This window comes from Sylvia atricapilla, chromosome 14, assembly GCF_009819655.1.
Source record: "Sylvia atricapilla isolate bSylAtr1 chromosome 14, bSylAtr1.pri, whole genome shotgun sequence".
NCBI lineage: Eukaryota > Metazoa > Chordata > Aves > Passeriformes > Sylviidae > Sylvia > Sylvia atricapilla.
The window spans coordinates 15,177,717-15,194,429 of NC_089153.1; the positions used below are offsets into that span (position 1 = coordinate 15,177,717).

The following is a 16,713-nucleotide window of genomic DNA, read 5'->3' on the forward strand; positions in this document are numbered from 1 at the left end:
ACTGCTGCAGATTCACTCTGCGCTGGCAAAGCTGGCGAGCCAGCACAGGTGGGGGTTCTAATCTGATATTCATGGCAGGGACACTCAGCCCCGCCTCTCACCCCGGCTTGTGATGCAGTCAAGGGGCTAAAGGCTAGCTGGGGGCCCAGGCTGGGTTGGTGCTCCTGCCCTGGGAGACCTGAAGACCCAAGGATGGTGCTGTAGGGTGGGAACAGGACCCCCTGCTATGGTAGACATCCCGCAGCATGTGTGACAGCCACCTGCCCTGCAGATGGTCACACTGCATCTGAACAAGCCGTGGGTGACAGCCACGTCCCCTGCCCCTTGAGGGGAGCAGAGGCACCTAAGAAGGGGGGAACCAGTGCTGGAGCCCAGGGCTGTGTCTACCCTCATCCTGGCTTGTTGTCCTCAGCCCCACAGGGCCCCCTGCAGACAGCCAGGTGGTATGGGGACACCGCCTGCACCCCAAGTCTCAGCCAGAGTCTGGCTGGAGGTCGAGGGCACAGTGACCTGCCGTGATGCAGCAGCCAGCAGACAGAAAGACATCTTGTCCTCATGAGCAACCAGTCCTGCCCACTCTCCCAGCATCAGCCTCATTCCTCCTTGCAAAATTATCCCTTGCCACCAAAGCACAGGGGCCAACCCCACCCCAGGGACCCCACAACCAGGACCAGGGGGCTACAGACAAGAGTTGGCTTTATTCACGGTCACGGGGACAGCTGTGTCACTGGCAGCTGCCCTCGTATTGCACATCCAGCGACGGGGGAATATCCATGCCACGTCACAACACAGCGTCGGCACTATGGGACCTCGGGGGGGGGCGCAGGCACCGTCACCACCCAGCAGGCTGGGGAGCGGGCTGGGGCGCCAAGGGTTCACAAAGGCAAAAGACCCGTCCACCCATAGATAGAGAGAGAAAGAGATATATAAAAAAAAATAGTTCCACGATGACCAGAGCAGAACCACAGGGACACGCGTGCAAGCGAAAATGTACAGCAGCCCGCGAGCAGGGAAACATGCTTTGTACACACACAGACACGCCGGGACGCAGCCGGGGTTTATGGTGCTGGGAGGGAGACAGAACCATAAACCCGGGCTTCTCACACACACTCACACACACTCACACACACACACACCAGCCCCTGCGGGCAGCACCCACGGCTCGGGCACGCGCCGGGGCTCGGGGGCTTGGACACAGCGGGTGTTTCTCACTGCTAGACATGTTACGGAGACACGGACACGGTCCCTTGGAACGGAACTGGAGGAAGAACTCGTGAGCGAACGGGGCAGGGGAACCCCTGCTCCTCCCCGGCGCACAGGCACCGGCTGGGGCCGGCTGGAGGGGAGCAGGGGGCTACCGGCGGTTCGTTGTGCTGCTGGTGGAAGAGGCAAGGATGGGGGTCCATTATGCCTCTGGCTCGTATTCCTGGTATTCCTCCTGTGGGATGCAGAAGGAAAGAGCCAGTGAGAGGGTTCAAGTGGGGCACAGGGCCTCTCTCTTCTCCAGCCCAACACCAGCTTTGCTCTGGACAGTGCACTGATCACCGTCACACTGTGGCCACTGTGCCACCCTGTCCCCTCACCTGTGGGGGTTCCTCGTAGTTCTCCCCCTCTGGCTCCAGCAGCGGCTCGACCAGTGGCTCCTCCACAGCCTCCTGGGCCACCTCCTCTGCCTGAAAGTGAACCAGGAGGTCAGTGCCACACGCACACACACAGCACCCACCGTCCCTGCCTCTGCCAGACCAGCAATGCACCCAGGATACAAGGGGCTCCATGGGGAACCAGTGGGCCCCTGGGCACACAGCAGCCCACCCAGCTGGGAGATGACATGCACACCTCTGTGGGAGCAGGGGCCATGTGTGTATGTCCCTACACTGCTCCCAGCCCCAGCCTCGGGCAGGCAATGAGTGCTGGCGCCACGTGGGCCTCGACAGTCTCCAGGCACTGGCAGGGCTGTGGGAGCATCCTGCATCCCTGGCAGGGGAGGGTGGCGCTGGGTAACCCCTCCCCGGGGCTGGCAGGCGAGAAAGGGGGGCAGCCAATCCCCCTGTGCAGCAGCATCGGCGGCGGTGGCCTCATTTCTTCAGCTGATGCTATTTTGGGCTAAGCTGGAAGCCAAACGGCTCATGGGGCGGAGAACTGGAACCCGCTGCCCCTCCCGCAGCTGTCAGGTCACCTCGCAGCAGCCGCTGGAGCGATGCTCCGGGGACCCACGCCGCCGGCCGCCATGGCAGGCCCCGAGCGCGCACACGTCCGCACAGCGGGGAGACCACCTGGGCACCCCCTCTTTGGGAGCGAGGAGCAGCCAAGGGGCTCCTCCTGGCCAAACCTGGGCATGTGCCAGTCTCCCCACGGGCACGGCAATGCCTGGGGACTCGATCTCACCTTCAGGTCTGCAGGGAACTCCTCCTTCTTCACCAGCCCGGTGGCCGCCGCAATGTTGCCGGCGCCGGAGAAGGCTGCTTCGCCCAGCTGGGACGCCTGCTCCTTCGCTTTCTCAGCCACTGCAAGAGCCGGGGGTGCCCATCAGTGTCCAGCCCCATGCCAAAAGGGGTGCCCAGCTATGGCTTCGTGCCCTGCACCACCCAGGGGGGGAGCTGGCGGGGAGATGCCGGGCAGGATCAGGCTCTTCCCACTTCCTCGCCCTGGTGGGGAGGGGAGGGGGCCATGACACTGCTCTGCAGCTGGACAAGGAGTGTGAGCAGCCGCCGCAAATCCTTGGTTGCCGTCCCTGTTATATAAGAGGCTTTAGCAGAGTGACATCAGCCCCTCAATTAGCCTCTGATCTCGTTAGTGTGGCCACACTCTCAGGGCCGGAGGGGTACCGCGGCAGGAAGACAGAGGGGTCCGTACCTGAGGTTACGCCTTGCACCACACCTTGGGTTTTACTCCCTGAGGGTAGAAAGAGACAGACATCAGGTTAGAGGGATTGACAACTGGGCTTCCAACATGTGCCATGCCCGGAACCCTGGCAGGGCTCTGAGCCAGGACAGCATCCTGTCCACACCCCATGGCACGGCACCTGGGGCGCTGAGCACTTGCCTGGCCCCCCTCAAGGCTCCCTGCAGGAGCCAGAACTGGGGCAACACAGGGCTACCACCACGTGCCAGGCAGGGCAGAGACCCCAGGGCCCAGCACCGCGTCAGGGCATAGCCAGGCAGGGCAAATGCAAGCCGTGCTGCTGAGAAAAACCTTCCAAGGGACCAAAACCTAGAGCTGGTGCCAAAATAGAATAGGAAGCCCCACAGATGGAGTGCCCGGAGTTTGATGCTGCTGCTGGCTGTGCCAACCTTGCCAGGCCCCCCTGAGCAGAGAGACACCATCCAGGACACCCCATGGAATGGGAGTGGGGTGTCTAGGATGGAAGGAAAGGTAGGGGCTGGGCAGCTCCTGTAGGATGAGGCCTCAGGGTGTTCCTTGAGCTCAAACACCCTAGTGAGGATGGGGGCCCAGGACAGACAGACACCCACCACTGCGCAGGACAATAGTTCTGGGGCCTCAGTTCTCCCACAGAGCTCGTGCCCTCTGGAGCAGAACAGAGCCTCAGGCTGCACCCTCCTCCCTCCCACCGCAAGCAGAGTTGGCCTCAGCTCCCTCCCTGGGCATTTCAGCACCACAGCCAGGCACACAGACTGCCCAGGAACTGCTTCTCCTGCCAGCCACGTCTTCTAGGACTTGGCCCTGAATGGATCCTGCCCTCAAGGGGCAGCACGGAGAGACCCCTCAGTCACCAGCCGGGCACAGGGGAGATGCCAGTGTGGGATGAGCTCCAGGGCACTGCCTCTCCAAGGGGGACAAACATGGTCCCTACCCCCCTGCCCCAAGATAGGCACATCCTAACACAGGGGTCACCACCTCCATCACGGGCCCTCTGCTTTCCTGCTCCAAAGCATCCCTGGCGCAGAGCTGAGAGACCCTCGGGCTCAAACTGCGAGCTGCAAGGGGTATGGTCCCCGAGGGTTCCATCTTCTCAGCCTAAGGACCAGTCCCCGACTCTGCTCCTGCCTGCAGAGCCCACTCTCCTGCCCTGCAGACTCCCGGTGGGCAGCGAGGCACTGCGGGCACCGACCCGCTGCCCCGGAGCACTCCGCCGCAGGGTGGTCGTGGCGGGGAAGGAGCAGGGGAGAGGAGGAGAGGGGCCGGGGACAGGTGGAGACGCAAGGGGGACGGCAGGGGGATGGGCAGGAGGACGCAAGGGCAAACGCAGGAGCAGGCAAGGGCAGGCAGAGAGGGCCGGCAGGAGCAGGCAGGGACGGGCAGAGATTAGCCGGGAACGGGGAGGCAGGGGGCAGGCAGGGGCTGGCAGGGGGCAGGCAGGGGCTGGCAGGGGGCAGGCAGGGCAAGCCGGTCCTTACCGACATAGAGGACCCCTTCCTTGGTCTTCTCGGCAGCCTCTGCCACCCCCTGCTTGGTCTTCTCAGCTGCGGCGACCACCCCCTCCTTGGCCTTGGACAAGCCCTTCATAAACACCTCCATGGCGGCTCTGCGGGGAGAGGCCGCACGGCTTCACCCCGCCCCGGCCCCGCGCCCGCCAGCCCCGCGCATCCCGGTCCCGCGCATCCCTTCCCCGCGCATCCCTTCCCCGCGCATCCCGGTCCCGCGCCCCCGGCCCCGCCGCCCGCCCGACCTGGCTCGCTGTCGGCGGGGACGGGCGGGCCGGGCCGGGCCGGGCCGGGCTGCGGCGGGGCGGGCTCAGTGCGGCTGTGCCGGGGCCGCGCTGCGCTGCGCCGCGCTGCGCCGTGATGCGCGGGGGGGACCGCGCCGCGCCGGGCTGCGCCGGGCTGAGCCGGGCTGAGCCGTGCTCGGCCGTGCCGAGCCGTGCCCCGCCGCCCCCGCCCGCCCCGCACCGCCCCCCGCGGCAGCGGCGCCCCCGGCCCTTCGCCGCCCCAGCCCTGCAGGCTCCTTCCCCGCGCTGCGCGGCGCCTCGGGACAGTCGTTCTTCTCATCCCCATCACTCATCGTGATCTCACCCCAAGCTGTCCCCAAGCTATTCTGTCCTGACCCCCATTGCGTCCTATCCTACCTTCTCCCGGTCACGTCTCCTCCCGTTCCTTGTCCCATCTCGTCCCGATCCCATCGCTTTCCATCTACAGGCTGCCCTTACCCCGTTCCATCCTTGTTGCCATTCAACTCCCTCCACGTTCCACCCTGTCCCTATGCAATTCCCATCCCCTTCTCGTTATGTCCTCTTCCCACCTCATCCCACCCCATTCCCATCATACCACATCCAGTTCTGAATCCATCCCCTTCCCATCGCATCCCCCACTCTCCCCATCACATCCTGTCCTGACCCCATCCTCCCCATCCCATCCTACCCCTACCTTCTGACCTGATGCTATCCCACCCTCTCTGTCTACCATCCTCCCCTGCCCATACCACATCATGACCCCCACACATGGTGCACAACATACACAATTCTACTCCCTCATCCTGATCCTATCCCACTCTGAGCCCCGGTCCTCATTCCCCAGCTCCCTACCCTAGAGAGGGATCCCCCATCTCTCTGCTCCCCAGGAGGGGCAGGACTGGCCTGTCTCCTCCCACCCCATCAGCTGCAGCTGGGATAGCTCCTCATCCCACCTGCCCGTGGGTACTTAAGAGCCAGAGGCAGCCTAGGAGAGCCTGTGATAGTCAGGATGGCTACAGGGGAGCAGGTGGGTGCTTGCCCTATGGGCCAGGGAGGCTGTACAAGACAAAAAACCATGCCAGCCCTCGGGCTGCCCAGTGTGGGAGGTAGCTGGGGGGCTGCAGGCTCCCTGCTGGGGCGGTCATGGGGCTCTTCAGGGCTGTCCCACCTTCCTCTGCAGAGGCAACAGGAGAGGCGCCGGCAGAGGGCTCGGCAGCAGGAGCTGCTCCCGGCAGAAATCCTAGGCAAGCACCCCCTGCAGAACAGGTAGGGGAGGCCTGGCAGTGGACAGCTTCTCCCAGCATGGGAGAAGTATGGGAGGGGTGTGCTGGGACTGGAAGGAGACTCCAGCATGATTGAACACCCATTTTCTCTCCCTCCCCAGATGGGCACTGTGGTTTTTCAAGAATGACAAGAGCAAGATGTGGCAGGCAAACCTGCGCCTCATCACCAAATTCAGCACTGTGGAAGACTTCTGGGCGTGAGTGTCCATTGGGTGGGCACACCCACTGTGCCCCTTCTGGAGATGTTCTGATGGGAGTGGGTCTGAGCCTGGACACCTATTCTCACCTGCTTCTGTGTCTCCATCTAACACAGGCTGTACAGTCACATCCAGCTCGCCAGCAAGCTTGCAGCTGGCTGTGACTACTCCCTCTTCAAGGTACAGTACTCCAACCTCAGAATCCCCCCAGCACCCACCATTATGGGGACACACTGGGTGCTGGTAAAGCTGTCAGGATTGCCCTGGCCATAAGGTGGGAGGAGGAAGTCTAGCTGGATGTTCACAGCTCCCCAGCCCAGCTCCGGCTGGGTACTTGGTGCCCCTGACTGTCCCCTTGCCCACCCCTAGGATGGCATTGAGCCCATGTGGGAGGACAACCAGAACAAGCGTGGTGGGCGCTGGCTCATCACCCTGGCCAAGCAGCAGCGGCACACCGAGCTGGACCGGCTCTGGCTGGACACAGTGAGTGTGGCCCTGTTCAAAGGTCCTGGCTGTGGTGTTCTCCCTGCCCCAGGGCTGAGTCTCAGTGGGGACTGTTCCAGGCTCCCCTTCTCCTCCCAACAGCTGCTGTGCCTCATTGGGGAGATGTTTGATGAGTACAGTGACGAGGTGTGTGGTGCTGTCATCAATATCCGCACCAAGGGGGACAAGATTGCCATCTGGACTCGGGAAGCTGAGAACCAGGAAGGAGTCACCCACATTGGGTAATGCAGCTTCAGGGGAGCCTGCACAGGGGAATAAGGACTCCCCTTGTTTGGGGGAATAGGCCCAGTGGGAGAAGTGGTGCTGCCCTATTCATGCATCCCCTTCTCTCCTCCAGGCGTGTCTACAAGGAGCACCTGGGCCTGTCACAGAAGGTGGCCATTGGGTACCAGGCTCATGCAGATACGGCCACCAAGAGCGGTTCCCTTGCCAAGACCAAGTTTGTGGTGTGACTGCAGGGAGAGTGGGGAGCTGCCTATGAAGTCCCCATGTACTGTCTCACAATGAATTTCTGCATCTGAGCATGATCTGTGTCTCCAGAGCTCTTGACAACTTGGGGTGGCTCCTGTTTGTTGGGGAGGTTTCCTGGGAGGGAGATGATGATGTGCCATATCCTGGCCCCTCCATTCTGGGTGAGCAGAGCCAGGAGCACAGAGCTGGGTTCGCTGTGAGCTTCGGACACTATACATGTCCATTCACCTCCTCAAGAGTCCGGCACCAGTGCCCCTCTCCCTGATGCTGTGGGGGTGTTTCCTGTGTTTTGAGGGGCCTTGGATAGCTCCCACAAGGATGCTACTCTGTCCTCCCCTGGCCAAGGCCTGGGCATAGCTCACTGCCCTGCAAACCTGGGCATGGCAGGGGCTGCCCAGAGGCCCAGCTCATTTGGGTCAGCTCAGCCTGGGGAGCTGGCCCACTTTTCTCCTAAGTCGCTGCACATCTGTGGGACATGGGTCTGCCTTCTCAGGAAGATCAGTTTCCCAGCTGAGGGCTGGCCATGTCCCTGCAGGGTGGGTGCTGGGTTGCAGCACAATGTGGTCCTCATGCTGCATCCCCTCGCACAGACACTTGCAGCACAGGTGTTATGAAGTTCATTTTCTTCTCAAGGATTTGTTGGTGCCAGGCCTGCAGGTTCACAGCCTCAGTCTTTTGAGCCCTGTGACTTGGCTGGCCCCTCCTTTCCATGGCTCATATGTTCTGCTGTCCCTTCTGTTGGTCCCGGCCCCCCATTCTCTTCCAGACCCACCCCACACTCTGTCCTTCAATCTTTTATTTGTGTGTTGGATTGTTGTAGCTGTACTTCCCTCCCTAGTCAGATTCTAGAGGTGGAGCTGTCTGCTCACCTCCTGACAGTGGCAGCTGCAGTTCTGCCCTCGCTGCAGCTCTCATCCAGGAGTATCCTCCATTCTCTCCAGCAGCACCCCGGCTCCATCTCAGCCCAGGGCTGCACCTTGTCCAGGGCCACATGTCTAACTCATCCATGCCACCTCATCAGCCCAGATGCTCGTCCCCTGCTGTGATGGCTCAGTGCTGCCTTGCCTGCAGACAGGCTCTGCAGAGACCTGGTCCTGCAGGATGATGTATTGACCACTCTCTGCTCTTAGAGCTGATTGTGACCTGTCTGGTCACAGCTTGACAGGCAGCTGGTGTGGCTGTGTCACCCAGGGTGACACTGCCTGCAGTGCAGCCTGTGTGGTTGAGCTTGCTGAGCCCTGCACTACCCTGGGATGTTGCCACGGCTGCGGAGAGCTGTATCCCTGGGACTCAGCTGCCTTTCTCCGGGGACATCAGCCTTGCAGGGCCCTCCACCACCCAATATTGCTCCTGTTCCAGGCAGAAGATGATACCAGAGACTGAAGACAGGAGCTGATCCCTGGCAGGCAGTGCGTCAGGCCATGTCCCTGTGTCCTTGAATCCTGTGATGGCTTTGGGTCATTTCTCTGTGCAGGTGCAAGGGCAGCAGCACGGCAGTGCCCTCCCTGGTAGGGCAACGGGGCTGGGGAGGGCACGGGATTGGGATGAGGGGATGCAGTATGGGGGGGTAGCAGCCCGGAGTGGGGGTGCTGCAGGAGGCAGGACTGGGATGAGGGGATGCGGCAGGGGGGCAGCACCCCAATCTGGAGGTGCTGCAAGCGGGGGATCAGGGGCTGGCTCTGTCTGCCTTGCCCACCGGTCCCGCACGGGCACGGCGTGCCCGCAGCCCGGCTGGTGCCTGCGCTGCCTGTACCGCCGGTCCCTCGCCACGCGATGGTGCCGCTCGCCCGGCCTTGGGCAGCTCCGGCGCGGCGGGGATGGCAGCCTGCCCTGCCTGCGGCGGGGTCCCTGTCTGCCCTGCTCTGCCCAGCCTACCTTTGGGTCTCTGGCTGAAGTGGGGTCACAGCGCTACCCCAGGGCGCCCCCCCCAACTCGCCCCCCCCAGAATGAGAGACAGGCAGAGCCACGCGTGGGGCTGGCAAAGCCGAAGCCAGAGGAGGGGTTGTGAGACCCCCCCTAAAATGCACCATTAATGTCCTTCGCCAGCAGTGACAGCGTTAAGTGTGTCCCTCTGTCCCTTCAGCCTACTGCTCTGTCTCATATATCCCTGTAATCGCCCCCCATGCGGCTCTAGGGCTGAGCCCCCTGCAGCCAGACTGTCCTTGTCCCCTTACCCCAGCAAGGGCGTTGTTCTCCTGGGGTGCTCTTGCCCCATCACGTCACAAGGCCAAGGTTAACTGGGGCAGGAGGGGGTGCAGAGGCTGCTGCACTGCCGTGGTTCATCACCATTCTCATGCAGCCACAGTGGGATTTCATTTGATTGGAAAAATAATAGGAGCCATTTATCTCCATGGCTTTATGGGTTCCCATCAGCCCTGCAGCCCAGCCAGGCTGAGGGGCTGGCAGTGCCCACTCAGAGCCTGCCCTTTGGGAACACAATGACCTTCATCCTCAACTTTTGCACCCCACAGTCCCTGTCTGAGGGCCAGAGAGTGCTGAGGGACACAAAGTCACCCTCTGGGTGGGCACAGCAGTTGCCAAGAGCCACACAGTGAGTACAGCAGTGCCAGGGCTGCCCCCGGCCTGTCTCATGCTGGGCAGCTGTCCCAGCTGGCAGCCGAGCTGGCAGGCCTGTCAATAATAATAATTAAAAATTAATACTAATCAAAAGGGAGAGGCAGATGGCAGCAGACATGCGGCAGGGCTGGAGGTGGGGGTGGGAGGCACAGCAGACAGAGGGGCCTGCAAGGACAGGAGTGGGGGGGCCGGGGGTGCTGTGGGGTCTGGTGGGGATGGGAGGGGCAGGTCAAGGGACCCACGTGGCACAAGTGGGGTGAGGGATATGGGGCTGGGATTGCTGTGGGGCACAGCAGGGATGGGGATGGACTGTGCTGCTCCAGAGATGGGGCCCTGTATCCCCTTTTCCATGCAGGGGGTGTGGGTCAGTGGTGCTGGGTGCCCGTGCTGGGTCACCTTGCCAGCAGCTGGTGTACAGCCATGGCCAGGCACTGCCAGTCCAGCTTCTCCCTGAGCCACCAGCTCTGGCAGCAAGGACAGATCCTGCCTCCGACCCCTGACACACCTCTGGTGCAGGCACCCATTCTTGCAAGCAGTGAGTGCTGCAGGGTTAAAATCCCCCAAATAACTGGGGAAGGAGCTGCTGGCTCCGTGCAGGGTGCGTGGGCCAGGGAAGAACAGGCAGCGCTGGCTCACCGTGGGAGTGGGCAGGCAGTGCGGCTGCCGGCGCTGAGGCTGTGCCACGCTGTTCCCGCAGTGCTGAGCCCACCTGCCTGCCCCGTCACACAGCCAGGGGCCACGGGGGGGGGACTCTGGACCTTGCAGGAGAGAGGTGGATACACAGAGATCCTCCGTCCCTGGCTACCGCCAGCATCCCCGTGCATTCCTGGACTGGAGCTCCCCGTGTCCTCCCTGTCGGTGCTGGAAATGGCACAAGCTGCGAGGACCCTGCGTTCAGAATCGCCGTGGTGTGCAAGGAGGGGTACCCAGGGTGAGGGGTACCTACAGCGCACCGTTCCCATGACAACCTCCCGGCAGAGACAGCAGCCGGTGTGGGAGATGCGGGAGGCGAGGGGCTGTGGACCTGCCAGGCACGGGCTCCCACGCCCGGCAGGACACAACGGGGCACAGCAGAGCGGATGCACCTCTGGTTTTTGCTCCCACGCTTGGGCTCTTCCTTCTCGTCCTGTTTATTGCAGCTTGGGACAGGCAAGCACGGCACTGCTGGCGCTGGGCTGCCGCCCTGCAGCTGGTTTGCACGGTGGGGAAGTGGTTAAGTGCCTGCGGGGTCGTCTCCAGCGCCAGCAGCAGAAGAGGCAAAGACGGGGACAGTATCTCCTGCCCTGAGCCTCAGGGAGCCTGTACCTGAGAAGGGTCCTTTGCTGTCACTTCTCATCTGGGTGGATACCAGGCTCTGCAACACGGCTGAGCACTCTCCTTCCCCGCAGGGACGGGCTGGCACTTCTCGCTTGGCAGAGGCAGGCGGGGGAAGTGGGCGGGTGGGATGGGGACAGGGATGGCGATGGGGACAGGGACAGGAGCTGTGTGGCCACAAACCTGCACGCATGTCTGCAGCACGGGGCTGTGCAGGCAGTGCCACCACACCTTTGGGGTGTGTTCTGCTGGTCCTGTATCACGGCCTGGCCGCCCCCCAGATGGCTGACACGTGCCCACAGAGCCTTTCCCTCCCCGAGTCACCGTGTCCATGCTGTCCCCGAGACTCTGGTACTGCCCCTGCCCGCAGCCCCCTCCCCCAGCTCCCACAGTGGGTACCACCAGCTGCGAGGGACCACCCTGCACCTCCCTCGACAGAGATTCATCCACACATTAGCACGTCCTCGCAGCGTGACACAGGAACCAGCCGCTCTCCCGGTTCACAGGGGAGCAGGTGTCAGCCCCGAGGCTGCCTGGACACGGGACACGTGGCAGTGCCGTCGGTGCCTGTCCTTTCCCTCCCGGCCCTGCGGACCCTGCTGCGCCCTCACAGGGGGCTGGTGATGCTGCACCCACAGCCACCCCCTTTGGCGGGGCTGGAGGCTGCCAAGCTCCTTGTGTGCCCCAGCTCCACGGCTCTGGCTGGGAGGGCTGGAGTTTCCCGGGCGGTCGATGTGCCCATCGATCCCGCACAGCTCCGCCGGCTGCTCTCCCACCGCCCTGCTAATTAATTGTCCTCTGCTGCTGCTGTGGGAGTGCTGGGCACGGGGCTGCTTGGGCTGCCCTGCCCTGCCTGCAGCCTGCCTGCCAGCACAGGGGCTTTGCCCCACACGTGTCAAGGAGCCAGCACCCACTTCAGACCCACCTCAAAGTGGGTCTGTGGGTACCACAAATTGGGGGGGTCTGTGTCAGGGTGGGGATGGAACTGGCAGGCCCAGGGCAGGGTGAGGGATACAGGGGATGTTTGGGGGGGTAGCAAATGGCCACTTGCAGCCCACTAGCTGCCTGTATCCAAAACGACCTCACACTGCTCACAGCTGCGCCCACCCCTGTGCCAGCCCCCAGCCTGGGATGGGGACAGAGATGGGGACAAGGGCACTGCCTTTGTGCCAGTCTGTAATGAGATTTTTGTTTGGCTGTCTGGATAGAAAATCCCAGCCAGAGGATGCAAAAAGCCTCTCCAAGCCCCAGCAGCCTCCTGCCCCAGCACCCACAGTACTCCCAGGGGTGCATCAGCACCAGCTCCATCCATGAGCACGGACTGCACTGCTTGGTGTGGGGCACCCATGGGATGTGCAATCCAGAGGCTTCTCTACCTATTGATCCCACTACCCTTTGTCCCAGCCAGCAATGGCTCTGGTGCAGCCTCCCCATGCCCAAGCTGGGTGTGCCAGGCATACCCTTGGGGACCCCAAGCTGTATGCCAGCACAATGCCCACTCTCCTGTCATCCTGGCTGCCAGCATCTTCATCTCAGTGCTGCCAGATGCCGATTCTCTGTGGCAAGGTCCTGGCACCCTGGTACTGTGTCTGCAGAATTTGTGTGTGCAGGGTGGCACCACACTGTGCTTCTGGCCACCTCTTTTTCCCCCACAGCAGCAGCAAATCCATCTCCTCAAAAAGTGGGGAGTGACTCTGTGGGTGCTGGGGGCTACAAGGAACAGGCTGTGCCCAATGGGCTTTCCTGCACATCGGAAAAGAGCCCGTCCCACCCCCAGCACCATGCGCCGTTAATCTACTCTTGCAAATGGCTAATTTTGAAAATCCTCTTATCAGAATTAGGTCCTCAACATCCATATTTATTTACTTTTCATTTTCATAATCTTTCTGCTCCTGGTGTGGCTGGGGTTGTTTTCACTGGCTCAGTTTCCGAGCACCCCTGTGCTGGATGACACCTGGGGTGTCCCACGCTGTGCCACACTGTCCCAAGCCACGCTGTCCCATGCCATGCTGTGCTGTGCCGTGCTTTGTCACCTGTCTGTTATACAGCACACGCGCTCCTCACACCTTTGGCTCTGTCAGTGACACCATCAGCACCAGTGTCCCATGCCCACCACAGCCCAGCCCCTGCCTGGCGCCAGGGCAGCCACATCCTGCCCGGGGGTCCCTGCATTATGCATTGTTTATCCGTCAGCACCTTCCCTGTTTGTAACTCAATTAAGCAGGCGCGGTTTCGCTAATACAATGGTGTTTAATATTCGGCTTCCTTAAATACCACAAATGGATAGGGAGGCAGCGCACGGGCGATCCATTATACATGAGCTCAAATATCTACTTAAATATTTGATGGGAGTTTAGAAAATCTCAGGGCTGGCCTTGCCCGTGGCTGCCAGGAGGTCGGGCACGGCACAGGAGGGGGCTTGCCAGGCTCTGTGGTGGTGGGAGCTGCCTCACCCAGCTGGCCCAGACAAAAGTGGCACCTGGGGCATGTGGTGAGAGGTGAGCAGTGCCAGGGAGGTGACATCCCTAGGGAGCTGGCAGCTGCAGCCCAGAGAGCCTGGGTGCAGCACTGCTCACCAGGTGATGCCCTCCCTCCACCTCCACCTTAATCCAGTCTTTTTCAGAAGAAAGCCCTGACACAATGGGTGTAGCACGTGGCTGAGCCATGACCGCAGAACACTGGAGAGGAGAATTAATTTTTAATTCCACCTTAATTACTCTGAGTAATAATCCATTTACAGCACCCGGTGGGACCGGTGTTTCTGGCATCCCCCTGGGGTTCACAGGACACCCAGATGCTGAGCATGTGGGGTTGAAGGCACTGGGCTAGCCAAGAACTTCAGTCTCCTCCTCAAAGGCTCTGATTCCCATGGCTCCCCATGTGCTGCAGCCCCTCACACCACCCTGGCAGGTGGTCAGGGGTCCCAGATGCCCCCACAGGCATGAGCCAGGCAGACATTGACCCTTGGCAGCAGGACTCAGGGCTCTGGCAGCTGTAGAGCAGGATCTGGCTCATCCATCCCCTCAGTTTCTCCTCAACAAGAAGGAAAGCAAGCGGAATTAAAAGCGATCTCCCCAATCTGTATTAATTAGAGTTTATTCATTCATCAGTGCACCCTGCCACTTCTCCACTGATGACCCAGCCGTGCTGGCCCACAGCACAGGAGGGACATTCAGGGTGACACCACACAGCCTTGGCATGGCACCTCCATAGCAATGAGCAGCACCAGCACATGGCGAGGGGAACTGAGAGAAGTTGAGGCTGGACTGGGCACCACCGGCACCCCCGGCTGGGCACAGGGACAGGGAGGATGCAGTGCATGCCCAGGGGGTGGGAATGTTGTTGCCGGCTCACTGCCAGGAGCAGGAGCTGGAAGCCATCCCGGGAGTGAGATGCAAGGAGCAGATGGGGCTGGCATCGCACTTGGGACCCCCAGGCCCCTCCCCAGAGCGCTGCCCCAGGGCAGCACCGTGCTGGGTGCCCACCTCAGGTCCCATCTGCACTGGGTATCCCCACCTTGCCCTGCCCTGCTGCTTGCCGGGGGGGTTTGGCCACCGTGGGAGCCCGAGCTGGGGGTCCCGGCACTGCGGGGGAGCTCTCCCCGGTTCCCATGGCAGCCCCCCGGAGCTCATGTGCAGAGCGGTGACTTCAGCAGGAGCAGATGGAGCCGCAAGGAGTAAAAACATCCTGTTTCCATGCAAATGCCATCAGTAATAACGAGCCAGCCTGAAGGAGGGTTGTTATTGCTGCGCCAGAGCTCTGCCCACAGGCGCTGGGGGTCTCCTCTGCCACTGGCCCTCACCAATGTCCAGGCAGATGTCCCGGGACTCGTGGATCTGTCTGGGGCAGCACAGTGGGATGAAAATGGGCACCCACGAGTGTCACCCCACAATCTCTGCCCTACCTGTGTGCATGGCTTGTCCAGAACTGCATTGGCACAAGAGGTCCCGGGAGGTGTGTGATGATGGGGGATGGCTCTGGCCTCGCTCGGAGCAGTGCTGGCAGTGGGCTCGGCTCTGCCTGGCACTGGCAGCATTGTGTTGGGGTGGAGGGAGGCCACGGCACAGCTGGTGCCACCCGGGAGAGCCGCGCTGGCTTCACACGCGCTTCAGCTCTTGAAGGCATCAGAGCAGTTGTTAATTGTTCCTGATGCCACTAATGAAATTATTGCTGCACGACGCTGGGAGCCACTGCCGGGCCCCTGCTGCTGGGGACAGAGCTGCTCAGCACGGCTGCTGCAGGCTTTGACTGCCACAGGATTTCAGAGCACCCCGGGCACCCCGGTATAACCTCAACCCCCTTTGATCTTTGCCCCTTGCCCACATTGCAGCTGCCCACTGGTGACGGCAGCACTGCTTGTGGGCACCTTGGCAGGGTGCAGGGAGGGGACAGAGAGGGAAGGGGCCACATCCTGCGGCCACATCCCCTGGGAGAGGCCAGTGTGGCTCAGCATGGGGTATTGAGGCCGGACCGCAATGTATGGCAGTGAGGTGGGGGCCCCACAGGTGACCCACGTCGCCGCCAAGATTGTGGTCCCTCTTCTGTGACATTTCCCGTGGGGTGCCAGGCTGGGCTGGGGAGCATCCCTGGGCATCACCTGGTGGTGCAGCAGGGGTTTGGGGCGGAGTGGGGTGTGGAGGGGAGATGAAGTACGTAGCAGGTGTGAGCTGCTCGGGGGGTGTCCCGGGGGGTGCAGAGCCCGCGGGCGTCCCGGAGAGCAGGAGTGACGGGGGATGCGCCGTGCCCGGGGGGGATGCGAGCCGGGGGAGCCGCGCTGCGCTGCGCCCGGGGACGGTGCGGACCCCCCGTGCCGGCTCGGCTGTGTGCAGAGGCACGGGGTGCAGCGCCGGCGGGGGGAGCGGTGCCGGCGTTGCGGGCGGGGGGCGGCGGCGGGGGCGCGCCCAGCTGTTGCGCCGTCCCTTCCGCGGGCGGGTCCGCGCTCCCGCCCCGCATTGGCGGCGCCCGGGCGGAGCGGAGCGGCGCGGCGGCGGGCGGCAGCCGCGGCGGGGCCGGTGGCGGTGGCGGGGGCGCCATGGCCCGCTGAGGGCGGCGCGGAGCGCGGCCCGCCCTGCTCCCTCGCCCCGCAGCGCTCCGCGGGGCGCGCCATGGGTGCGCGGCCGCCCCGCCGCCGGGCCCCCCCCGCCGCCGCCGCCGCCGCTGCCGCCGCCGCGCCGGGGCCGCTCGGTGCCCTGCTCGCCGCTGCCCTGCTCGCCGCCGCCGGTGAGTCACCGCGCGCCTCCCGCGGGCACCGCGCTCTGGGCGGGAGGGACCCGGCACCGGGACTTGGGCGCCGGGCAAGGTCACCCGGGGAGCGGCGGCGGGCGGGCGTCCTGCGGGACGCCGGTGCTTTCCCGGCGACGGGGACCGGCGGTTCGCCGTGCGGGATGCCCGCTGCCTGTGGGAGGTTCAGGTCTTGACGGGGCGCCCTCCCGGACCGGGGATGCGTCCCCGCGCCCCACGGCGGGCACTGCCGTCTCCCACTCCTTGCCCGAGCGTGGCTGCACACGCGTGTCCCGCCGGCGCTGCCCCGGACGCTGCCCGCGCCGGGAGGGGGCTGCCGCTCCCCGCCACGGCTGCGCTCCCCCGGGGCTCTGCCAGCGCCGGGCAGCGGTGTCCGCAGCGCACCTGCCCCACGCGTGGTGTCCCTGCCCCACGCACAGCATCCCTGCCGCTGGCACGGTGTTCCTGCCGCTGCCATTACTTGGCCGGGACACGGAGGACCGCGGTGAGGGGATAGCCC

The 16,713-nt window shown here is 63.2% G+C and overlaps 2 protein-coding genes across 4 annotated transcripts; one reads left to right on the top strand and one right to left on the bottom strand.

Annotated features, from left to right (window-relative positions):
* Positions 1-679: 679 nt before the first annotated feature.
* On the bottom strand, positions 680-5,180 carry SNCB (synuclein beta). 2 transcript variants are annotated; one of them, XM_066329295.1, is made up of 6 exons: positions 5,105-5,180; positions 4,356-4,483; positions 2,854-2,892; positions 2,386-2,504; positions 1,584-1,673; positions 680-1,438 (listed from the first exon to the last, which is right to left on the bottom strand). In XM_066329295.1, the coding sequence occupies exons 2-6, from the start codon at positions 4,474-4,476 to the stop codon at positions 1,406-1,408; spliced, it is 402 nt and encodes a 133-aa protein (XP_066185392.1). In that variant the 5' UTR covers positions 4,477-4,483; positions 5,105-5,180; the 3' UTR covers positions 680-1,405. The 2 variants fall into 2 exon arrangements, with proteins under 2 accessions (XP_066185392.1, XP_066185391.1); XM_066329294.1 differs by lacking the exon at positions 5,105-5,180 and adding an exon at positions 4,628-4,756.
* Positions 5,181-5,601: 421 nt separating this feature from the next.
* Positions 5,602-7,132, top strand: EIF4E1B (eukaryotic translation initiation factor 4E family member 1B). Of its 2 annotated transcripts, XM_066328827.1 has the most exons (7): positions 5,602-5,654; positions 5,808-5,893; positions 6,012-6,107; positions 6,224-6,287; positions 6,477-6,590; positions 6,693-6,832; positions 6,949-7,132. In XM_066328827.1, the coding sequence occupies exons 1-7, from the start codon at positions 5,637-5,639 to the stop codon at positions 7,061-7,063; spliced, it is 633 nt and encodes a 210-aa protein (XP_066184924.1). In that variant the 5' UTR covers positions 5,602-5,636; the 3' UTR covers positions 7,064-7,132. The 2 variants fall into 2 exon arrangements, with proteins under 2 accessions (XP_066184924.1, XP_066184923.1); XM_066328826.1 differs by having other exon boundaries at positions 6,477-6,832.
* The last annotated feature ends 9,581 nt before the right edge of the window (positions 7,133-16,713 follow it).